The sequence below is a fragment of the Antedon mediterranea genome, chromosome 5 (assembly GCF_964355755.1).
Source record: "Antedon mediterranea chromosome 5, ecAntMedi1.1, whole genome shotgun sequence".
NCBI classification, from domain to species: Eukaryota; Metazoa; Echinodermata; class Crinoidea; order Comatulida; family Antedonidae; genus Antedon; species Antedon mediterranea.
The window spans coordinates 8,346,182-8,372,719 of record NC_092674.1 but is presented as its reverse complement, the minus strand read 5'-3'; the positions used below and the strand labels follow the sequence as shown (position 1 = coordinate 8,372,719).

The 26,538-nt window shown below is 32.4% G+C and overlaps 2 protein-coding genes across 2 annotated transcripts; one reads left to right on the top strand and one right to left on the bottom strand.

The window, feature by feature from the left end:
• Positions 1-140: 140 nt before the first annotated feature.
• On the top strand, positions 141-13,010 carry LOC140049065 (tetraspanin-7-like). The gene is made up of 7 exons (XM_072093888.1): positions 141-335; positions 707-895; positions 5,226-5,300; positions 5,461-5,556; positions 6,514-6,705; positions 11,247-11,330; positions 12,318-13,010. The coding sequence occupies exons 1-7, from the start codon at positions 258-260 to the stop codon at positions 12,384-12,386; spliced, it is 783 nt and encodes a 260-aa protein (XP_071949989.1). The 5' UTR covers positions 141-257; the 3' UTR covers positions 12,387-13,010.
• A 1,716-nt stretch (positions 13,011-14,726) lies between these two features.
• Positions 14,727-19,788, bottom strand: LOC140048526 (uncharacterized). The gene is made up of 2 exons (XM_072093265.1): positions 19,665-19,788; positions 14,727-19,083 (listed from the first exon to the last, which is right to left on the bottom strand). Exon 2 carries the CDS (start codon positions 19,063-19,065, stop codon positions 17,593-17,595), a length of 1,473 nt encoding a protein of 490 aa, XP_071949366.1. The 5' UTR covers positions 19,066-19,083; positions 19,665-19,788; the 3' UTR covers positions 14,727-17,592.
• Between the last annotated feature and the right edge of the window lie 6,750 nt (positions 19,789-26,538).

Genomic DNA, 26,538 nt, shown 5'->3' with positions numbered 1-26,538 from the left:
TACAAGAAACATGCTACATGAAACGCCTCACTGATCTCCGATCTCCGATAGATATATCTGCAATACCGCCCTCTGTATTTTGTCAAGAGTTTAATTGAAATTGTATATCGCCCTCTATTATTAAGTACGCAAACTCAGTCAAGCATAACCAATAAAAGAATTGGTGACAACTGGAGAGTGAAAAGTCGGGATTTTTGTTTGCTTTTTCATTGTATTAAAGTTTTAAAGTCCATTGTTTCAAGAGAAGTTTTTACACCATGGGGAAGCGAATGCAAACCACGGCCACCATGACTTTGGTGCAGCTGCTCTTGACTTTCTTTACACTAGTTTTTATGGTAAGAAATATGATAATTTTTTTTTTGATCGGAAGCGAACCCGAGTTAAGTTCGTTGGTTGACGTTGTCTTAACTTTGTGAGTGCTTCCCGTCTTCTTGTGCAACGTAGCATCTCAGGTTCAACTGATGGAGGTCGAATAATAAACCACATAATTTTATTGTAGAAAACAGGGATTTGCTCAGAATTGAAATAAAATACCATTAAATTATGATAATTACGATCACATTAATTAATAGAATTAATTTCTTTTTTCAATTTCTAAAATTTTTTTCTGAATAATTCAATTTTCAATGCCTTATAACACAAGATTTCTGTGACTATATAATATTTCCTTTTTTTTAAACATTATTAATATTTTATCTTTGTTCAGATTATGGGATTAACAATGCTAGTAATCGGCCTATGGGGCGTAATAGAACTTAAGATGTACTTGGCGTTATCCACGTCAGATTATTCTAAAGTTCCGTACGCCTTAATTGGTACCGGCGTCTTTATGTTCGCCTCAGGAATCATTGGTCTCTGTGCTACATGGAGGAATTACGCTTGGTTGCTGCAAGTGGTAAGAAACACACATTTAAAAAATATATGTTTATTGTTTTAACAATAGGCCTATAAACATTTTTTTTATTGACGATTTTGTTATATGCTATTTTAATGTCACATATTTGTTTACTTTGATCAAAAACAAGATGGAAAAAAACAATTGTTTACCTGAAAAAACTGTAATTGAAAGGAAACAAGTTTTTGGTTGAATTTAACAATTTATTTTGTCTTTTTAAGTGACATGGATTATTTTTTTTCGCTTAATTTTTCTACAGAAGTAGTAGTGAAATCTGATTTTATTAATTTCCATATTTTCATTCTTTTTGGTGACAATACCATACATCTTTAATAAATAGATGATATAAATTTAATAAAAATGTACTTTTTCACAGCTATTCTTTACAATAAATTTTGAATTTCACCAAGAATAAAAAAAGTGTGCTTATAAATAAATGCATAGAAATATTTATTTATAATAGATTAAGATTATTTAATAAGTGTATGCTCTGCTATAGAAAATATGTAAGTTTTGTATCTGGTAAATTTTCTAATAAAAGTTTAGTACAGTTATGTATCCTTAAAACCTTATTAAATTGACATGAATTACTCAGGAAGGAAGCTGACCTAATGTAAATTTCCTGAATAGTAATAAAGAATGAAAGTTTTTAATAAAACTACAAAATTATTCCAATTTTTACAGCTGTGAGTTTGGAATAATAGATATTCATTTTTACATTCACATTCAGAGTTGATCATGATTAACTTACTCGTGATGTTTTGTGTGTGAACCTGTGACAGTAATTAATTAAGTTTCTTCTGGATTTCATTCACAAATAAACAGTAAAAAAAAAAACATCACACTGGAGTGTTTATTTGTACACATCATAATGTTAGGCAGATGTTAGAATAATGATCCAATGTAACTTGAGTTGAGAAGATGAGTTCATAGATCAAATCCAACAATGGTTTTTTGACATGATGTGTAAAATTCCACATCCTGTGACACGGATGACAAAACAGACAAAATATTACTAAGAAAAATCTTGGTGGTAAAGACACAGGTATTGCAACCACAGCAGCTGAGAATACTGCAATGACAAAATAATCAAAGCTTGGCATTTGTAGGCCTACAAAATTCACCTGTGACCGAGTTATGATGAATATAATATAATGAGGGGAAATTATCAATAAGTTAAACTAGGCCTAGGATAAGACAATGTGTTGATAATCAGTGGGATTAAAATAGACAGTTTGAAAACTTGGCATTGGCCCATAAGACAAAAGAAAATTGGCTCAAATCACTCAGCTGTGACTGAATTATGAAAGGAAAAAAGAAGATGTAAAGACAATTGGAGATGTCAACCAAACAATGAACATTATTTACAGAAAATTTTGCACTATACATATTTCACCTGTCAAAAGGTGACAATGTATTCAAATTGATAAATTGGAAAATACATTTAATGACATTCTGTCATACTGTCTCAATTGTACATACTGTATACGGTGACCCAGTAACTTACTGATACCAAAAGAGGCCAGTTTAGTTTATTTGTAGAGAATGAAAAATTGTTTATTTAGATAGGAAAATAGGAATGTTTTATGGTCATGTTGTATGGCAAGACAATTTGTTATGGCCTCCGCCAACATTAGAATATAAAACATTAGATTGAGATTTTTAATGTAAATTTTTGTTTTCCAATTTTTAATTGTTACATAGGACATCACATTTTAAAGCCTTGCTTACAGTATATAAATGATGCCCGATTCAATCAATCAATATATAAGTTTTTCTTAAACCATGTACTTTGGTAGGCCTTTGCCAATTATAATCTCATCTTTTTAAACACAATCTGTTATATACTTACAATTTTAATATATGTATTATAATCTTTTCCATGTTTATTGTATTGCTTATTACAACTACACATAATGCACTAGACTTGCCCCAAGTCTGTATTATCTTTTTTTTTATTTATTTGTTTTTATTTCGACCGCGATTTTTGTCTGAAAATACAGACTTGTGAAACACGTATAGAAATCGATTTGCAGACCGCAAACATCCTATAAGAATGACGTAGGTTATCATACCGTATTTGGCTATATGGGGTGGGCGGTATGTAAATATGGATTTCGAATCAACCAATGATTATTTTGTTTCAAAATGAAAAAGATGGAATACGTACAGTGCTGAATGTACAATCGAGACTGTTAAAATATAAAATCGTAATGCCAAGTTGTTTTGTTTATGAATGGTTAGTCCTTGGCCTAGGCCTCTTTCGTAGGTCCTACTCAACTCGCACGTATGACCTGCCAAATAAAACGCCAATAAAGATCGAGGCCTACATACCACCGGCACACAACAGGGATACACCACCACACAGAACAGGACAGGGTCTGGCTGGGTGGGAATTAAATCAAAATTATCTCCGCGTAATAAATGATCCATTCTCAATGTTTGAATTGCGGAGAAGCTAGCCTATCACATCAAGACGAGCATGTTCTTGGGAAAAATCCCATCAAATGTTTACCAGACTACTAGGCATAGGCCTATAAAATAATTTCTAGCCTTCAGAAACTTTCATAAATGTACCCAAGAAGTACACATTGTCTAAACGTAACATAGCATCATCTTAGTTGTTGAGTCTTTGAAATTCTGAAATATGAATATTAAAACGGTGTACGAGTGAGTATCCAATCGCATGCAGCTGAAACTAGTCAACCGGATAATCGTATGCACCAAGAATTCTTGGTGTCAAACCATGTGACTTGTGCGTGTTTCCCCAGACGGAGTATCCAAAATCAAGTAGTATACGTATGAAACGCCATATGTGCCAAAATATTTATCTTTTTACTAATATTAAGACAAAACTCCGTCTGGAACCCAGACTAATAATGCACAAAAGATTACTTAATACCTAAATGAAACATTGTATATTTATTCAACTTGTACTTCTGTATTTCATTACTATTTCAATATAATTAAAGGTGTTTTTTTTTTCATTGACTGTACTTTTTATATTATTATTATTAACATTACGCTCCTTCTTTGACAGGTAATAAAAATAACCTTTTTGAGGGACTAAATTAATTTTTAGCACCTTTTCCCTCCCCACCCCCTCACCCCTATCCCTTTAAAATAAACCTTGATCTGCCCCTGAGGACATTTTTTTAACCCCCCCCCCCCCCCCACCCCATATTTTATATACAGTATCATTTTTGACTAGCAAAAATATAAAATAAGAAAAATAATATTTTCTGAAAATTGACGAAATTAAAAATTTAAAAGTCCTTTCCATTCTCTTACTGTGAGGTTAGGCACACATGTGACACACACATTTTCCCATCAATTAATTGTTTCCTCAAATCCTTGCTTGCTTCCTGCACAGAGTTCAGAATGCTAGGTACAAAGCTGTTAAATAATGTGTGTGTCATAATAAGTCATGACGTTTATGATAATGTACAAGTGCACCTCATCAGCTTGTAGCCTATAGTAAGGGGACATTTTTTGACCATATTAATTCGTAAAATATGATAATGTACAAGTGCACCTCATCAGCTTGTAGCCTATAGCAAGGGGACATTTTTAGCATATTAATTAGTGAAATATGATAAAAATGTGCAAGTGAAACACGTTGTCAGCTTTGCTTTTTTTATATTGTAGTACATAAAAGAAACATCTTGGGTCACGATATATTATTATGTGTGGAAAACACAGTTTCCTGAGTTGGTATTAAATTGTTATGAATATGAATTTCAAAGATGTACATTATTATTATTATTTTTTTTTTTCAAATGTTTTTTTTTAATAATTCCATTTTAATGTCACAGAATTGTTTACTTTGATCAAAAATAAGATTGAAAAAAAACCTGAAAAACTGTAATTTAAAGGAAAAAAATTGTCAAATTGACCGGATGTCAATAAGTTTTTGGTTGAATTTAATCATTTATTATTGTCTTTTTTTATAAATTTGAAAACATTATTTGTTTTAGTTTTTTTGTATCTTTTTCCTCATGATATTCAATTTGAAAGTAGAAATGTATTATAAACTGGTTGCTGTAACTAATGTAAAGATTTTCACAGTATTTTAAATATCCATTCTGGCAGGTTTTGTTGAATTCGTTGTATATTTAAATGATATTGAATCGGCCTGCTACATATCTCTGCAAAATATATTTTATCGTAAAATATCATACTATAACGAAGATATTTTACACTGATCACAAATTGTTGTCAACTTTCAGTACTTGAAAACGTAATCATACTTTTGTCTACTTAAGTGTTAAAGGATAGGATTAGGACTAGAGTATTATAAATTACAATTCAACGTTAAATTCCTTTTCAGTTTGGTGTGCTGACTTTTATAGTGTTTGTATCGCTACTATCAGCCGGAATTTCAGGGTTTTTATACCGTAGTCCAGTAAGTTTTATAAAATTGTCATTGTTTATACTAATTGATAGAAGATTGTAACCTTAGTTAATTTTTCTGAGTTGTAAACTACAGCAACACGAAATACGGCCTTTTAAAATTGAAAATAGTTTTTTTGATATTCTGATGTTTTGATGCTTTTGTTAAATAGCTGCAAGACAGCTTCCGTGAAGGACTAGAAACAGCAATTGAAGATTACGCTGACAAGACAGAACATGATCACTACTTAGACAAATTACAATCGAGGGTAAGAGATAATTAATTAAAAGAAATTCATGATGGCTAACTAGTGGCACTAATGTAACCCTACTTGAGGATGTAATCCTTAATTTTCTTACCATGTTTAACCCCTATATGTGGGCACTAATCCTTGAGGCCTAAGAAGTGGCACTAATGTTTGACCCTACATGAGGCACTAAACATTCATTCCTTTTAACCCTAATGTGGGCACTAATCCTTGAGGCCTAAGAAGTGGCACTAATGTTTGACCCTACATGAGGCACTAAACATTCATTCCTTTAACCCTAATGTGGCCACTAATCCTTGAGGCCTAAGAAGTGGAACTAATGTTTGACCCTACATGAGGCACTAAACATTCATTCCTTTAACCCCTAACGTGGGCACTAATCCTTGAGGCCTAAGGAGTTGCACTAATGTTTGACCTTACCCGAGGCACTAAACATTCATTCCTTTAACCCTAATGTGGCCACTAATCCGGCCACTAATCCTTGAGGCCTAAGGAGTGGCACTAATGTTTAACCCTACCTGAGGCACTAAACATTCATTCCTTTAACCCTAATGTGGGCACTAATCCTTGACGCCTAAGAAGTGGCACTAATGTTTTACCCTACTTGAGGAACTAAACCTTTATTCCTTTTTAAAAAAACTGTCATACAGTATTGTACTTCTGCCAACACAGAAGACTTCTCTACATTCGTTAAAAAATTAAATTCTTCTGTAATTGAATATAGGGAATTCCAGTTTGCAACACCAGAAGACCTAGAACAATAATTAACGTCAGATAGTTACAGTACTGTAGGTCTTCGGTCAATGGTCAACGAAAACAGAAATCTCCCAATAAATAGAACAAGTAAACACGATTAAATAATAAACAAAATTCATGTCTTCCAATCATCTTAAAAGTACTAAATATAATAATACTGCAATAAAAACTAAATATAATAATTATGTAACATTTTTCAAGTTGAAATGTTGTGGCACAAACAATTACACCGATTGGATAGTTGATGGAACTAAATGGGAAAATATGCACGGCAACACTACTCTACCATGGAGCTGTTGTAACGAGGAGGTTCATCTGGAACGATGTCAGAAAGGAGAGAAGAATCACACACCAATTGAAATTGATGTTGCCAACAAGACTATGTACTCAGAGGTAAAGTAGAAAGACATTATTTTTAATTAGATAACTGTAATCGGGTGAATAAACAATCTGTTTGAAGTGAAATCTATTTCGATTAAAACATTCTATGAGCCTGAATTTTGACAAAATAGAAATAAAATTTGTTGTTGATATTGTTATAATAATATTAATGGATTTTTAAACAGATACAATCTACTGATAAAAATCTAAATCTTCTGGCTCCTATGACTTCTAGCAAATATCTCAATCCACAACGCATCTGTTATCACCAACTCCTCACCCTCACCACCGCCCTACATTTCCTCAACCATTGTACTGTATATTAACTTGCGGGCAACCTTCAATTTATCCTGTAAGCACCCAACCATCCAGTTCACCAATTATGTAATTGCATATTTTTTACAGGTTAATACTGTACAGTACAGATATACAATTTCATTTCACCAGTAAAATGTTGTCTTTCATTTTCAATGAAGGGAATACTTGATATCTATTGTTACTGATATGTGTATTTTAAGGGGGGAAGTGGATAGAGGTGCTTGTCACCTGTTCTTCCCTTTCTTTTCGCTGCTTTTATGTTATGGTTTTATGTGCAGTGATAAAGTTTAATAAATAAAAAAATAAGCAATTTTTCTTCCAGAATTTTGGTATATATGATTGAAAGAATCATGTATGTTCATAATTATTAAAAATATACAGCAAAATAAAGTTTATATTACATTTTAAAAATAAAGAAGAAAGAAAGTGTGTCTCAGTTATAGATAGTGAACCTGAATAAATTTATTTGAGCCTTTTGTATGATAATAAAGGAGAAAAGAAAGTTCTGAAATTATGACTGGCAGAAGAAAATTGATTTCTGTTTGCTGATAAAACTGCGGTGATTAGGTAATCAAAGAATTCAACTTAACGTTATAGTATTATACACACTGCAATGCGTCTTGTAGCCAATCAATTTTTATAACAGCATTTTCTATATGGGCATGAAAGTTGTGAAATTGCAAATGGCAAACTTAAATGGATTGTCTAATTATAGCCAAATAAAAAGGTGATTTAGTAATCCGAGAGTTTAATTTGCATTATAGGATACTAAACGTCAATGTGTTATTACAGTGAGCAAGAAATTACTATCGTGGCATTTTCTATATGGAAGAACTTAAATTCGTGAAATTATGACTGGCAGAACAAAATGGATTTTCTGCTTAAAAGACGATAGCTAAATAAACTGTGGTTTCATAATCGGAGAATTCAAGTAACATTTAGTATAATGCACTGCAATGCGTATTATACATAGCTATTCCAAGCACTTTTATCATGGCATATTCTATGAGAGAAATTAAGTTCTTGTCAAATTATGACAAGCAGAAGAAAATGGATTGTTTGGTTAGTAAAATAAAAACGTGATTTAGTAAACCAAGAGTTACATTATACGATATATACACTGTCTTGCATCAGACACAAACTAGAAATTTAGTCGCAGAGGTTTCTATAATGAGAGAAATTAAAATTGTGAAATCGTGAAAGAACGGATTGTCTACGATAGCCAGATTTACTGTAATTATTAAAGTTAATTTGCATTTTGAGATCATATACTAGTATCTGCTAATGAGGGATGATATTGAATGTATCGTCTACTTATCTCATAGTTGATTTTGCAAATGTCATGAGTTAAAGAGATATTAAAGAGTGAGAATGTATTCAAATAAAATCAAGAGAGATGAAAATGGAGATGACATAGAAATCATGAATAGAGAAAACATACAGTAGATGAAGAATAAATAAATTATTATAGTTTTTTATGCATCATTCAATTCAAAATAACATTTATTTGAAAAAGAAGAAATACAATTTTAGATAAAAAATAAAGATTACTAAAATCTTTGAAATTTTAATATAGCTCCACTTTTGCAAAAAAACAAAAATATCATCACTTATAAAAATGTCGTTTAACCAAAAACCAATGAACTTCCAGAGATATAGGCCTCTGGTCTTTTTAAAAAAAATTACTGTCCAGGTGAAAAAACAATTTTTGTTTACGTCAATGATTAATTAAATTTGCTATATTTATTAATCAAAAAATATTGTTAGCTATTATAATTAATGTGTTAAATCGAAAGTGTGATTAATATGAATCGTGTTTTCAAAAGAAAATTTTAATTCAAAATATTTTGAAATAGGAAAACAATTAATTTTTAACACATTGTTGGTCAAGCGATTTTAAACAAAGCATGTAGGCCTGTGATATGCAAATTTCAGAAAGGCCTAAAGGTCAGACGGAAGGCACAGTTTGTCCTGTAGCTGAGCCTGCTGGGCGACAAACAGAGGCTTAACATGGATGACCTCACTATGCATGTCATAATAATGATGAGTTATATTATGCGTGAAAAGCTGTAAACCTTGGAAGTATGTTTTCATGAATTCCTGTTTTATTATCATAAATGAGAAAAAGCTTGGGTCTTTGGTAATTTAAAAAAAAAAATTATTATTTCTTTATATAGCCTCTTCAGTCAAAGACTGATCTCCCAGTTGGCCCAGGTATGATCAGTGGTTGTGTGCGACAGTGGCTGTGTGTCTAAGTACACCGGGGAACCCCCTACTCGTCGAGGGACAACCTAGGTTCTTTAAAGGGAACATGAACTAGATGTGTACACTGGACCTACAGTTTATAGTCCTTTTCCGAGAAGACAGTAATACAAAAGTATTTTATCTTCAGCTTATATCTTATTAAAATATTGAAAACATGTGTGGGCAATTTGGTGGTAATGTCAGTTAGTCACTTTTTTGGTTTGGTTTGGTTTGGTTTGGTTGGTTTTAAAGCATTGGTTTCAAAATACATAACTATGTTTTATTTATACAATTGGACAAAGGGAGAAATCACTGTTGTTGCCTGGGCCCAAATAAACAACAAATATGCTTTTAGTTTTTCAGTATACAGTAAAGTTTATCAATATAATGCATTCTTTCTGAACATTTTATTTAGTGTTTTTGTTTCCAATGAAATCCTGTACTGTTTCTATAGAATAGTCTAAAGTAGGATTGGCATACTAAACAAATTTAATCAATGATTCTGTATGTGTATGTAAATTATGGACGTATATTCTCAGAAAGGAATATAAAAATGCTGTATATAAGATATGTGAAGGAAAGATGCAGCTGAGTGAACTGCAGTGTAGAATATATTCTGAGGATAAGCCATCAAAAATTAAATAAATAAGTATAAGTATAAGTCTACATTACCTGTAATATAATATTATCAATATCAATAGAGACTTTCTTAAATGTCATTTGAAATCAATATGTTCTTTTAGAATGGAATAACAATGAATATTATTTAATATTATTATGTCAGTCTGTTGTTGATCTAAGATAGTGAGTTCAGCTGTGGAAAATCTAGTGGTGTCCCCTCTACCTTGAATCCATCTATGGCCTCACAATGTTACAGCTCTTTATATCAATTTATTTTTGACAAACTACTTTACTATTAATTAAACAATTTATATTTTACATTATAATCAAATTATGGTCAAATCATTATTACACCCTTGAATCCCTGGGGCTTCTGTGCTGGGGTGCACACTGACACACCTGGGGCCAAGTCTTATACACTCTCTATTATCACCCCACCCCATTAAAGAAATCCTAAACCCACCCTTGTTCAGAAAATACCGTAAAATGTGATAGTAAGTTCTAAACAAATCAAACAAAAATGTAGTCTTGCAATACAGAGTATCGTTGTTCTTTTCACATAGCATTAACAACAGTCGAAGGTGTGTTTAATTCTTATTTTAATAAAACACATCTCTATGTGCTCTAATTGCCAATATCCTGTTGATGGGATGCTATTAGTTCCCTAATGAAGTACTATACACATTCTAACAACTGCTTTTTACTATTGTGGCATGTAATAGGTCCTACCTAATTAAAAATAATTTAGTAATAATTACTAATTATAGATTTTTATTTCATAAATTTATAAATTTATTACAATTAAAAGTGATGCAAATAAAATAAGTTGAAATAGCCAATGGAAACATATTATGAACATATGAAAACTAATTAACTATCTATTTACCAAAAGGATGAAGTTGTTTTACAAATAATAATAATAAATATTTGATATATACAGATTATAATTAAAAAATGACAAAATAAATCATTCAAGAAGTAATATGTAGGTGGTTACAAATACCTCATCAAAATTAAGACATTTTTATTTATTGATAAAAAAAACCGAATTAAGTTAAATGTAGGTCTGCATTGACGTTTGTACAGTGGACGAAAGGAAATGGGGGTTGTTTGTCTAGACACTGTCATTCATATTTTATGTCTAAATTTGTGTAAACAGTTTAAAAATATTAAACTAACGCAAACAATTACTACACATTATAGTTTTCCTGATAAGTGTTTGATATGAATTACGATACATGTAATGTATTTTATTATACCAAAATTAATATACAATATCTGACCAACGGTTTATAATGATTGAATGATTTAACAGGTACAGTTTGGTAGAATTTAATTGTACGACTAACTTTTGAGTCTTTCTTCTTTAGGGGTGTTATTCAAAGGTAAGCGGATTCCTCGGAAATAACATGTCCGTCATCGGTGGTAGTGCTCTTGGATTTGCTTTCTTCCAAGTGAGTATAACACAAAAACAACAAAAAACACAACTTAAAGATGTATTATCCCCTGAAAAAATAATTCTTAAAACATTTTTTGTTGAATATGCCATTTTAATGTCACATAATAGTTATCCACTTTGACCAAAAATTGGATCAAAAACAAAATTATTTACCTGGAAAATCTGTAATTTAAAGCAAAAATAGTCAAATTGGCTGCCAGCCAATGGGTTTTTGGTTAAATTTAACAATTTATTTTGTCATTTTATAAGTAAAAACATTAATTGTTTCTGTTATTTTTCTACAGAAGTGATTAACTTTGTTAAAACTACAAAATAATATATTAAAAATCTTATTTTATTAATAATAATAATAATAAATGAAAACTTATATAGCGCCGGTATCCTCCACCCATGTGGCGCTCATGTTTTTGGGGGACATAACAATACATCTTTAAACTTTAAATATTGATATGTTAGACATCAGCCCTGGTATTCATACCTACAGTAGGCCTACTGACCTTGTTTCCAGAATATAGGCCTAACAATGATATACACTTTTATTTTATGCAACACGCACAACCATTTCTGGTATTAAACCATTAATTTAAATCGGAATATTTCCATAAACTCCGATCTGTGAGAGAAAGCCTAAATTGTTTGTAGTGAATCATTCATTATTGGCATTACTCAAAATTGAAAAAGACGAAATCATACCAACCAACAAATCTCATATTTCCTTTCATATAAAGTGTTGCTGTAAACTTTATCTTTTACTTTTGCTTAAAATATCCTTATCTTTTTATAGTTTTTTTTTTATATCAAGCAAATTGGAATGCCAAAATATAAATTTATGTGACATTCATGTTAAATGAAAGTTAACTTCCATTTAATTTTTAAGCTCTGTCTACACTATCAAACTTGTGGAATAAGTTTCTTATTCCAATTAATCGCAGTCATCCTAGAGTATTATACAGTACAAATTTTACCTGATCTATTTTTACAGGTCTTTGGTGTTTTTCTGACATGTTGTCTAGCTCGTATGATCAACATGAACAAGTATGAGATGGTTTGAGAAGTGGAGCAACTAAAGTCTGTTTACATGTGAAATGCTTTGTATAATAAATATTAGTAAGTTTCAACTCTTGATAAGTTGAAAAACCTGGCGGCGTAGTTATACTTAATAATTGAAATGCAAAAGATATTAAAAAATCTCCCTCCAATCAAGGACCGTCAAGGTTATGTGGTCTTTAGCTGTTTTATGTATATAATACAATATGTATAAGATTTTAGTTTTTGTAGGTTTAGTATAAGTTTGAATGTTGGTATAGTAATTTACCTATTTTAAGCCCATTAGAATTAAACAATAAAATGCAAAACAAATCCAAAATTTCCCTCCAATCATGAAGTAAAGAATATTACTCCATGCTTCAATTACGGGCCAGCAACGTTTTGTGGTCTTTAGATGTTTATGTAATAAAATATAACAAATAAGATTTTAGTTGTGAATAAGTGGTATTTTAATATTTTAAAGCCCTATGTCAATGGTGCTAAATGTGGCTGACAGTAACAGTAAAATGTGTGTACATAACTTTGCATGAATTATCTCATTATTAATATTGCTTATTCTACTTAATTTATTGAATTTTAATGTCATTAGAGTGACCTGGTCAATAAATGTTCCATGTACAGCTTCCTAGATTCAGTGTTTTTAATATTTAATCGCGATATTTCTTTAAAGCATGTTTCCCACTAATAGGCCTATTTACAAAGGAACTTAATTATGTACAAAATATGAAAATAACACAATACAGGATTTTCTCATTTTCTCCTGTTTGGTGAAGCCAAAAAAAGGAGGAAATAATGCACATGTAATAAAAAGGCCTTTGCTACTGCAAATTCAATTGCGATGTTTATTTGATCATTAACATAATGCAACAACAAAAACATTAATGTCACAAAATGTCATCTCTAGATATCTGTCATTTTCCAAAAAAACAATGCATGATAAATGCATGATAAATTTCACTTAAAGTGACATACTTTTTTCATAAAAAAACACATACAGTAAACTGTCAAAGGACACGTCATGCGATTTCCTCTGCAATCATAAAAATAACAGTTGTAGAATTTATTTCACTGTATCCATTAAAAGAAAACTATAATTTTATAATCTGAAGAAAAAAATGATTTTTAAGATATTTTTCTTGCAAATATGAAAGTAAATTAGCAAATAATCTCATGTCCCCTTCTGAATTAATTAACCGACGGAAATGTTGAGGCTATCTACATTCACAAATAATAAGTAGTTATTTACATGTACTGGATGTTTAGATATTAAAGGCACTAAATCTACATTGATACACATAGTATTTTTTTTATTGTTTTCATTCCAATCCATATTTTAGCATCTATATATAGTTTAAAATAAACAACAATGACATTTTGAAAAAAATGTTGTCCATTAAGAATGAAATTTCAAAATAGAACTTGATTTACCCGATGAAACAAATTAGCATATGCACAGAGAATTATTTCAACCAGATTTTTTTACAATTTATTATAATAAAAATCGACAGATTATTCATGAAGAGAACTAGGGCCAGGGTTGGTATCTGCTTCGTAACGTCTGATAAATATTTATTCGAAATTAGATTTGATATATATATGCCACTTTGAGCTTAAAAACTGTTTAAATCGTTTGGTATCGTTGACTATAAAACACAACCAGTCAGATAATATTAATTATACAGTGGAAAAACATGTACATGTATAATTGGCTTTAATTCCAAGTGTTAAATAAGTAGTCTGCAAACTCCAGATGGCCTTACAGGAAGTAGCCTTACCAAGTGGTTTACTAAGATAAGTTAACACCATAAGGTTAACATCAACACTAACTTGCAAGGTAAAATAATATTTTTTTTTAAACAGATATATTTGTAATATAACTACACAAAAGGCAGTTCAATGTCTTTGACGTTTTGGTGGATATAGGGGAGACACTGAAAAAATGGATAGTGAAACGTGCTCCATTCAATAAAGTAAATACAGTAGCCGACACAGGAAAAACTACATTTTGATGGTTAAACCAAACTAACCACAGGTGGGAAGTTGTTTTATCACACAAAGGCTACTGTATGTTGAACATTATAAAATGATAATTGATACATGATCAGAAAAAGCCATTTGTCTGCCGTCTGAAAAAAATTCAAAAGGCATTTGAAAAAAAAAAAAAATGAAACCAATTGTATTGCATGTAGCAACGGTTCTATTAAAACAAAACTATCTATTTCACATTGCACTGTTAAAAATAGCAAGTGTTTTAACAGATTAAATGACAATTTTTTTAAACTTTCATGAAATTTGTAAACAAGAAATGAAAGCCAATGTGCTGTAAGCTTGTTTAAACCATTTAATAAAAAAGCAATACATACAGTACTATTTTTGGATTCTCAACACCTATGGATTAAATAAAATGAGATGCATATATTTTAATTTAGTCAAAGTGCCTGTATACTATATTCTATTTTGAATCTGGAAAAATTTACTGAAAGTGTGGTTGTAAATTACTAAATTCTTCTTCCTACAAAATTCATTCATACTATTTTTAATTCATTTTCATTTCATTTACAGTATTTATTTGACCAACAAAACATAATATACAATGTACAAAGATGAATTGGTCAGGGACTGCTAAAGTAATACGATTACTGTAACTACAAGAGTCAGCAGTCCAATGATCTTAACTAAATAAATATATAATTTTATGAACAAATAAAGTATAAAGCTGTGAGTATACAGAAAAAAAAAGAACAAAAATGAAATACAAACAAATTTGAAAAAAATATACAAAAAAAAGAATAATGATGCAAGACTGGACTAAATTGGAGTATGAATGTATTCTATTGTATGCAGTAAGTAATAACCTTTGCCATGTATGAGCATGATAAAATACATAGAAAGTAGTTGCCAAAAAATGTAACAATATTGCACAAATTTACAAAAAATGATCAAAATTAGCACAATGCAAAAAAACAGGATTTGTATTGCTAGACTACACACCTACACCACGTTTTTATGTTATTGGGTGTACCATACAGTTTTTTTTTTATTTAATTTAATTTTACAAAACTTATCCAATGCGCTTGCTCCGTTATATGCCTTATTTCGTAGGGATAAAGCTTGGAACTGGACAAAATTAGAACAATTGCTACTTTCCTCAAAAGTACTTGCACATTATGATCGAAAAAAGGAAATAATAGCATTGTGTCACGCATCTCAATATGGAATTGGAGCTGTGTTAGCACACCGACAAAGTGACGGTACAGAAAGAGCGATTCCCATCATGAGAACACTTGCAGAAGCAGAACAAAAGTATTGGTAAATTGAGAAAGAAGGTTTGGCAAGTGTTTTCGGAGTAACTCGAATTCACTCTTACATTTATGGTAGACATTTCACATTGGTAACAGACCATAAGCAATTGCTGGGTCTTATATTGAGGACAAACTTGTGCCTAGCCAAGTGTCAGTTAGAATCAAACGTTGGGCATTGAAATTCGGTATATACAATTACGCATTGAGATTTAAACCGACAAAGTCCCATGCGAATAAGGATGCCTTAAGCAGATTACCAACTTTTGGGAAACCAGAATCGATTCCACAGCCTGCCGAAACTATACTCTTGATGGAAACAATGAACATATCTCCAGTTTCCACGGCAGATATTAAAGGTTGGATGGTTAAAGATCCAACACTTTATTGAGTTCTTTACTACAATGAAAAGGGTTGCCCCAATACTAACCCAAAGATAGACAACTTGCAACCATATTGGATCCGACAAAGATGGATCTATACAAGATGGATGTATTTTGTGGGGAAAACAGCCTGATAGAAAACAGTTACTACAAGCACTACATGACGGTCATCCTGAAATTGTCAGGATGAAAAGATTTGCTCTGAATTCCTTATGGTGGCCTAATTATATGGAAAAAGACATATCAAAAGAGTGTGAGACATGCCACTCTAATCAAACATTACCACCTGGTACATTACAAGTTTCTAAACTTATTTCTCCACGGCTATATTAAGTATAAATCAATCAAAGTAACATTTATTTCTCTTAAAATTTCATAATAAATAAAAATTAACAGTAAATATGATTAAAATAAGAGGGGCAAAATTCCAAAAAGGCGAAGCTTGTAAAAGGAAAACTGAAAAAGAAAACAGGACAACGCGGGAACCGCAAATAGGAGAAAAACTGTAATGAAGACTTTTAGTTTCAGGGTACCCAAAAATGCTGAAAATTACAATAAGTGAAAGGATAATTACACATAACTGGATAAGAGTTGTCGTTTCAATTTAAAAGAAAAACTCTTCTTTGACAAAGCACTTTTTATAGAAACTGTCTGTGAACACAGTAACACATACAGAAACAAAATTGAGAACATTCTTAATAGATTATTCTTTACTGGCCTACTTCCACAGATCCTGAATATTGGCAATATATTATTATTACTACTGTATAAAGGTAAACTATATAAAGGTCAATTAAAATGGTTAAAATAAATGTAATTACGGCAGTAAGCAATATACAAAATGATTATTAAACCCTAACGTCATCTTGGGCTCACATAAGAAGTATTCAGTACTGTTTAAAAGTGTCTAAATCTATCCTTCGGCTGCAGAGCAGGCCATTACAAGACTTTTCCAAGCAGTTCGATCTTGGGAAAGTGAGGCTATTTGTTCAGTTTTTTAAAAAGTGTAGCCTTCCGTAATATAATATTTTGCAACCACCCCTATCTGTTTTCAGCCTTTATACATACAGTAGAACATACTTTATCTCAAAATACTGTAAATGTAACTTTACAACCATAGCTTTTTGTAACACACCCCAATACAATTTGTTTTATCAGCACCGTGCAAAATGCATTTTTCACCAACAGATTTTGTTGGCAAATCCCCCTGATCTATATACAGCATATCAAATTTTGCATGCACCCTTAAATTGTTTTTCTAACCAATAATGCATACCTACTATTTTATTATATAGTAAACCTTAAATCATTTATTTGTTGCAAAAATCCCTGCAAAATCTTTACTGACTTGTCAGATGTACCATGTAATTGCAAACACTATCGCTTGCAACTACTGTACTGTTACCGTTGCAGCTTGCAACTACTGTTACCATTGCAGCTTGCAACTACAGTTACCATTGCAGCTTGCAACTACCTGTTATCGTTGCAGCTTGCAACTACCTGTTATCGTTGCAGCTTGCAACTACTATCACCTTTGCAGCTTGCTGACAAGTTCTTGTTTCTGCAACTCAACCACTTCACATTTTAACTTCAACAGGTGCATCTTTTGTGCATGCTCTTCTTCGGCTAATTCAAGCATACGTTTCCTATACGAACTTTCACTTACAAAGTTATCATCCATCGACATATCATCGTCTTGAAATTCCTCTTCATAGAAATCTTCAAGTTGTCTTAACCTGTTGCGGTTTCTTAAATTTCTTCTTAAAGATCGATTCTTATAAAAATTGTGCCGATTTCTTGAAACTTTACCTCTGTTAAAAGAATTATTCGTTTCTGAGCTGTAGTTACGTCGTTTAGAAGCTCTGACTCTGCCAACACTGATACCTGATGAAGAGGCTTCAGGTGCTGCTTCATCAGCACAGTTGATGTTTTGCCAGAGAGTGTACTCTCCAGTGCTTCCTGAGGACTTTGAAGTTGAAGGTTCTGGATAATATGACGTAACATGATCAATTTTTGGTATCATCTGATTAAGAATTACTTGGTTTTGGTGTTGATCGTGATTAAGAATCACTTGGTTTTGGTGTTGATCATGTTTAAGAATCACTTGGTTTGGGTGTTGATCGTGATTAAGAATGACTTGGTTTTGATCGTGATTAAGAATCACTTGGTGTTGGTGTTGATCATGTTTAAGAATGACTTGGTTTTGATCCTGTTTAAGAATGACTTGGTTTTGGTGTAGAGTGGTACTAAGACCATCAGATTCAACCACTTTTTGATAATCATTGCTGAAGTGAATTGGCGTTGGTTCAATCTGAATTACACGGACACCATCTGTTGGTCTGCCCGTCGGTTGATCATTAATGGCGTTAAGAGCAATCTTCTCATGATTGTCAGTGGTATATTCTATTTGTCCTAATCCATTTGGTACCTGTTCACTATCATCATCTACAACCTCAACAACATCCTCCAAGCCAGACATACCAGTAGATCGGTTTTCGGCAATATTTAAAATAATCAAATCATCATCTGATGAAGCATTCAACTGACTGTTTTTGTGCCGTGAGGCACTGGTGTCCACCTCAGTCTGAATCAACAAATCTTTCCTTACAGACATTTTAGCCACTATCGTTTCAATGTTTTTTGACATGTTTTCATCTTTAACGTTTTGAGATGACTGCCTAAACATTTCCCTTGCTAGATTCCAAATGTTAGCTTTGGATCTGGGAACCTTCATATATTTCTTGATTTGTATCTTAATCTTAGACCACATTCTTTTTAATTGTTCAACATCTCGGATGTTTTCTTTAAATTTCTCGTTGTATTGCGCCCCGATTACTTTCCAGATTTGATTTCTTTTGTACACAGTCATCGAGTCGTTGTAGCGTATCACTGGATCCAGAAGATCTTTATGCTCTTCAACAAGATCAACCAAATATTCTTTTTCTCTGATAGTAAACGCATTCCTTCGGCATTCTAGTTTAAGTGTAGGATCAGCCTCCATGATTAAACGATTTTCACACTAAACAAATAATAAAACAGAAATTGGATTAAAATGAAAAAAAGTTTTTCAAAGGACTATTTATTAAGAAAAGTTTTTAATTTGTCATAAGACTCGAATTAGACAATAACCTATTTATTTTTTAAAGGATATGAAGAATAATTAGTGAAAAATTGACTTGATTACACAATATCGTTATGGTAGAGTAGGCAGAACATAAATTAAAATAAATAAAAAAATAAAAATACATAAATTAGAATTTACCTTAAACTGGTTTTGAACTGAATCGGTTGATGTATTATCATTGTATGATTTGGTTTGGTTTAAAAAGGTGGGTTTGCGTATAGAATGATATGCTTGCATTTCGATGTGTGTGCGTAAAGCTGTGTATATCGTATAATAGATTAGGAGCAAAAAAATAATAATTGTAGAAAATAAGAAATATTTGAAAATGTTGATTTTGAATGCAAGAAAAGACTTGATGTTATATTCCCAAATAGACTCCTATGTTGGCACCTCTAGGCCTATACAGCGTCATGGGGAAAGTTATAGCACTCTATTATGGTTATCCTCCGAGCAGTTTATATTTGATGATAAATTACCTTAGATGTCTAATGGTTGCCACTATATTCAGTTCATTGTTTGGTTGTATTTTTCTTTCTGAATCCAGAACAGACAACAGAATCTTTATCTTGGTCTTCACAACACTTAATTAGAGCATCAATTATATGCTGGCAAGCAGATTCCTTGTATTTATTAGCTGTGGAAGATAGTTTAAATGTTAACAATTTATACAATCAGCGTTAAAATGTATACAGTCATTACAAATGGGTATAGTGGGTGCAAACAACATTTGGTGATTTAGTAGGTATGTTTTGTTTGTACCATATTTAATGAGGGTGATCCATCCAGCAATTGCTGATCATTAGGGACCCTCATAGGTTTACAAGACAAACATATACACAAGATGCTCTACATAAACAAAGTCTTTGGGAGTGGAGATGTAATTTCGTCCTTAGAAAAAATCCTGACATGTGACAGGACATAAACCTAGGACCCTTGGAGTGGTAGCCCAGCATAACCACCAAGCCACAACTCCACTCCATGGTGTGTATGTGTGGTAGTGTACTGTACATAATAGACTTGCCACAAGTCTGTGTATTGTCTTTTTTATGTTAGTCCATCAATCAACGTTTCTATATATGTCTGAAAAGGTATGCACCCATGCGTCAAATATGTGACTTACCTTTAGATGACCATGACGCACAATTTTTGACGCACTGTGATGTTGTTTATGTTATTTTGAGTGGTAAAGCGACGGACATTTGTCGTATTCGAATGGGAACTTTCGTTGTTAACATAAAGATTCGTTGAGTACTTTTTGTATTCGAATTGTAAATTTGTGCTCACCTGAAAGTCATTCGAATAGAAAACGTTGACAACACCAGGTTTTTCGTTAAGAACAATCTCAACGCTCAAAATAATCTGTTAAATAATTACTTAACGGAAAAACTGTACTCAACGGTAAAGGTCTCAATCGAATACAACAATTAACACACCATCGTGCATTGATGTGACATACTGTACCTTCTTGGTTTTTTGACACACCCCTGCATCATTAATTATTTGTAAATGACGCAACTCTCCCGTGGGTCATATGGTGGGTGCATAGAAAGTGGGAGTGCATAAAGGTTGCTCTGCCTTTATATTATTTCTATAAGATGATACTTTTTATGATATTACAGTACCTTGCAAACATGTCTGGATGTCACAAGCTATTGGTAGACATTTCTCTTTCTTTGGCATTCTAAACACAAAAATCTTGCAAACGATATACTACATCAACTTCTACTGAACCTACAAGTAACAGGAATGAACAAATAAAAACATTTTGAACTTTACTGTTTACTATAAAACATACAAAATTTCATTAAATATTTCATTATTTAGTTTAGGCCAATATATTTTTATGCAATGGCGCGTTAGTTTAACGACCACGCATAGCAGTGGAGCATATTTTACCGTCAAAACGACGTGTTTAATCCACTGCTAGACAGTTTAACTTATGTGCATGCTGCTTATGATTATCAGAAGTTGCTATTTGTTTATCGTTTTTTGAAGTTTTTTGTATATTTTTCTGTAATTTTACGGCGAAGTGTTACACGGAACCTAGCCTGCGCGCCACTATCAGAGTTATAAAACAGGCACCGGAACAGACCGCCTTGCTGGACTATGAGTATGACTGTCACTGCCAGCCTAAATCCACGTGATTGGATGCATCCTGAAAGTCATGACCTCTGAACCACGAGCGAATTTTTTTTTGACCAAACTGTACAGCTGTAAACAATACACGAATACACGAATTGTGCTTCATTTGAATATACAGTACGTTGTTTTTTAACTACATGATGGAGCTGGTTTAGTTTTGACGCACTGTTTTGTCTTTTGTGTGGTATTTTATAGTCAGTATTGTTCCTTAAATATTCCTAGATATGTACATAAGGCTAGTATACTTAGTGAATGTAATTATGTTATCTCTTGCCACCTTTAATGTACGTGGTATTGTTAATATAAAGCACACTTTAGATGATGATTGTAAGAGGTATAGAAGTGATATCATAGCATTGCAAGAAACTAAAATATGTGAACAATATGACTTTACTTTTCCATCAAAAAATAGATTAATTTGTTTTAAACAAAATCATTGACACAGAGGAGTAGGTTTCGTTATAAGTACGGTAGTAGAATTAATGAATATGTTGAGACATGGAACGTAATTAACGATGATATTGCGTACCTTAACATTGTTTTTCCAACCTGAAAAAATAATGGTTACATTAAGTGTAGAGTTGTTAATGCATATGTGACCCGATCTGGCAAAACCCTACTTTTGTCGGAAATATTCATTTTGTATTTTTTTATATATTTGGATTATTTTAATCATAAGCTTTGTAGTGGTGTTAATTTCATAAAAATTGAGTAAATATTTAAAAAGTTATTACATTTTAAAAACTTACAAATCATTCAATTAGTTTACGAGAAAATCGCGTTTGAAGTTTGCAATGAAATTCTTTTTGATACGCGCTGAAAACTCACTCCGTAGCAACGCGGTATTTTGGTCTAAGGCACAATGACGTCATACCAGGAAGTGTGTGCAATAATAGCAGCGTGCACATCATAGTCAATTTGACTGATTTCAGACCCCGTTTTAACCTATTTAGTCACTCGAATTAACTATTTTGCACTATTGAAAAGCAGCATTATAACGTCAAGCTTATTTTAACTGGTTTCGTAGGTGTTTACGATATCAACAGCGAAAAACCAAGCAGGCCTAGGCCTAGCTAGGCCTATTCAGATTTTCGCCGTCATCGCCTGTAAGACTTTACTGCTGATGGGTTGCCGTGTATGGCAGCGGTGCATCGACACTGGGCCGGCGTTAGTAGTAAACTAGCCTAGACAAGTTTGGCGCCTTGCAGAGTCACAACTTGCTAGCTACTAACATTGTATTGACGATTTAATACATTTATTTTTTTTATAACGTGGAAGATTCGCTGTAATGTTTGGACTTGAATCCAATGATTAAAAAAAAACATTTAATATGAATGGACTGGACAATAAATTAAATAAATAATTAAGAGCCGATTGGATATATAAAATGTATAAAGAAAACTATTATCGACAATAAAGCTAGGCCCAGTAGTAGTAAGCCTACAAACATCATAAAATTAAGGCCTAGCCCAAAAAAAATATAGAAAATACAATTGAATTTATGACGTGAATTGTTTTTGACTTGTCTATTTTACTATGGAATAAACAAATACAGGCTACAGCTATTGGAGAACACGCCGAACACTTTACTTTGAATATTAAAATCGTTTTTATTACAATTTACGACATGCTGTGTGTAAAATGAAAATAACCTCACAAAAATGTAAACAACTTTTTATTTCCGCGCGTAGAGCGTATAACATCTAGCGCGTTGACCAATAACGTTTGTTATTGCGATGATGTGCCATAGCAACACTCGCTGTTCCAGAAACTTCGAAGAACCGAATTTTCTGAAATTATGTCATAGTAAATCAAAGATTTCATTGGTTCCTTCTTTAAACTCCGCCCTAAAACTTCCATATTTGGAATGTCAAATGGATGAGCTTTATTTTGATGTGTGACCTTTCAACATTGTGCAGCGAACTGGCGATCAAAATGTCGTCAAACTCGGCAACTTTCAACTGAATTTACGCAAGATTTTAGCGTAGATCGTGAATAAATTGTTAGGCTTGAGGAAAATACATGTTTTTAAAACTTTCTTTTTTCATAATTTTAAATAAATTTCGGGAGTTTAAATCAGGTAGACGTATTCTTAAATAGTGAAATATTTCGAAAATGCAAAAACATGTAATCTGCCAGGGTAGTCGAATTGGACGTATTTTGACTGATTACGTGAATTTTGAATTGCCGACAAAGAGAGGGTTTTGCGAGATCGGGTCACATATAGCCCCACTGCTGTGAGGGCAAAAACTAATCCCGGATTGCTAAATAAATTTTATAATGATCTTGAGAAAGCATGTTGTGTACCTGCAAAATGGGAATTGTTTGTGCTGGGTGATTTTAACGCTGTACTTGGTAAAGCTAACAATATTGGTTTTGACAACTTATCTGAACACATTGGTTCTTATGGACACAGTGTTATTAATGATAGTGGTCAAGTTTTTTTTAATTTTATGATGAATAATAAGCTTTTTGCCTGTAATACAGCATTCAAACATAAAATTGGCCATGTAACAACACACACAAATTAATGTATGTTTAAACCTGGGATGCTGGTAGAGTAACAAAAGAAACTAAGCCATATCATAGACAGATTGACTTCATACTTTGTAAAACTCGTTTTAAAAGTACTTTAAAAAATAGTAGGGCATATAGTGACACCAGAACCATCAGTGATCACAAAATAGTGTGTGCTCAATTTAATCTAAATATGCGTGTACTAACTTTTAAGAAAAGTAAATATACAATCAAGCTTAATTGTTCATTGTTATTAAATCAGGAATCACGTGATAGATATTGTAATCAAATAAAACGTGAACTTTGTAAAATGAATATTAATATTAATAATGATCCTAATGTGTCAATGAGTAAATTGTTAACAGCAAATGGTATGACAAATAATGATAGACCTAATTATGTACAAGACAATGAGTTGTCAAGACTCACTGTTGAAAGATCTGAGTTACGTTGTCAATTAAACTCATGCAATACCTCGAAAGATCGTAGTTTATTGCGTACGTATATTAATAAGAAAAAAAATGCAATTTCTAAACGGTTGAAAAACATTGAAGAAAACAAAGCAAAACAATTGATCGATAGAATCACTACTACAAATGAAACAAAGAAAATGTTTGATTCTGTAAAATTACTCTGCACAAACAAGAAAACTAATGAAATATTTGTAACAGAAAATGACGGAAGTGCGATTTATTCAAATCAAAAGAAAGCAGAAGTCGTGAAAGATTGGTTCTGCAAACAGTTAACTGATGTCAGCATTGATCCAATAAACGCATTTGATGGTCCACCAAGAAAGTTAAACTACCCAATAACGGTCAGTGAAGTGGCTAATGCTGCTTCCTCTTTAAAAAATAATAAAGCTTGTGGACCTGACAAGATTGCACCAGAATTGTTCAAGTATGCGAGTGATGACGTCTATGTGCTTTACGCTTGCATCATTAAGAAATGTTTTGAAAGAAATATACATCTGCAGAGTATAACTGAAGGTTTAATTACACCCCTGCAAAAACCTGAAAAACCGAAGGGACCATGTAAAAATCTAAGGCCTCTTACATTGAGCAACGTTATTCGCAAAGTAATGTCATTGATTATTTATAAACGTATTGAGGAAAACGTTAACAATTATACTGGACCCTTCCAAAGTGCTTATAAGAGAGGTCGGAGCTGTGCTGATATTGTATGGGCGCAAAGAATATTAACATCTATAGTCAAACAAAAGAAATGGGAATTCTACAAAATGGGTTTAGACATGTCTTCTGTGTTTGATACTATTAAACGTGATACTGTGTTACGTTTACTAAGCGATGCTGGTTGTTCTGACGATGACATACGCCTAGTTAGGTTTATGTTGTCAAATACCAAACTACAAGTGAAAGTTGGTGGTAAACTTTCCAGTTCGTTTGAATCTGTATTAGGTTCGTTTCAAGGCGATTGTTTATCAGGACTTTTTTTTACTATCACATTTGCTGGAGCTTTGTACCAGTTAAGAGCTATGACTACTTTCAGACCTAATCCACCAATTGACATTAAATGTTTCCCGCTTGAATTCTCCTATGCTGACGATATTGACTTTCTTTCTGAACTCAAGAGCGAACTTGATAATGTCTTGCCAATTGCTGTTAAAGTTTTTAAAGATTGGAATTTATTTATTAATGAAAGTAAGACTGAGTTTAACCATGTGTTTATTGATAGTAAGGACCCAAAATCTGAAGTATGGAGGTCTCACAAGGTCTTAGGTTCATTTTTAGATACTACTTCCTAAGGATATTAAGCATAGAATTATATTAGCAAATGTAGCATTTAACAACTTTAATAATGTGTGGCTTAAGAAAATTATTGCAACTGATTTGAAACTCAAGTTATATAATGTATTACAGTAGTTGTATCTATTTTATTGTATAATTGCAATAGCTGGTCTGCTCCCAAAGTTGTTATGAAAAAAATTGATACCTGTCATAGGTCCCACTTAACACTTTCACCGCCAGGCATTCAATAAAGGAAGTACCCCTCACCGCCAGCCATTTTAGATAAATTTACCTGTTTTTCAAAGCTCATAGCAAAGGTGTTTGTAATCAGAATAACATGCAATATACACTCAAATAATGAGATAGAAATAAACTTTCCAATGGTACCTAACACTTTATTGAAATAAAACTGTAATACCACATAATTGTACAAAGAACTTGGCTCACTTTTAGCACTTTAGGCTCAATCGGAGAACAAAGCAGAGATAATGAGGTTTTTAGCCTGGCTGCACCGTCTGTCAGTGTAGTGTCACGATTCTCAACCTATTCTACAAACTAGCCTAGGCCAGGCTAGCTAAATTATCTCCTATTATTTATTACATTTTATAAACCAGATTTAGGTACAAATATACCTTCATCATCTGGGGATAATAAATACTCATTTTCAGAGTCAGAGTTGGCAAATATTTCTGCAATTGCTTCGTCCGCAGCGGCAGTAAGCACTTTATGTTGTTTACGGATAGGACACGATGTAGACCAGCTGAGTCAATGGCACTAGGGGTTAATAAAGTATCAAAATATTTGCGGTCCAGATCGATTTGGATGTTGAAATTTCTACATGCGGTCCATATATACCTGATCTAACAAATTGTGCAATAAAAAGCCAAAGACGGAAATTTCCGTCTTTGTCGGTCTGGCGCTGGGCATCGAAAGACGGAGATTTCCG

Coding starts and splice junctions, on each gene's coding strand:
- LOC140049065 (XM_072093888.1), top strand. CDS start 258: ATGGGGAAGCGAATGCAAACCACGGCCACCATGACTTTGGTGCAGCTG. Junction 5,301..5,460: donor GGTTTTTATACCGTAGTCCA/GTAAGTTTTATA, acceptor TTTGTTAAATAG/CTGCAAGACAGCTTCCGTGA. Junction 5,557..6,513: donor TAGACAAATTACAATCGAGG/GTAAGAGATAAT, acceptor ACATTTTTCAAG/TTGAAATGTTGTGGCACAAA.
- LOC140048526 (XM_072093265.1), bottom strand. CDS start 19,065: ATGGAGGCTGATCCTACACTTAAACTAGAATGCCGAAGGAATGCGTTT.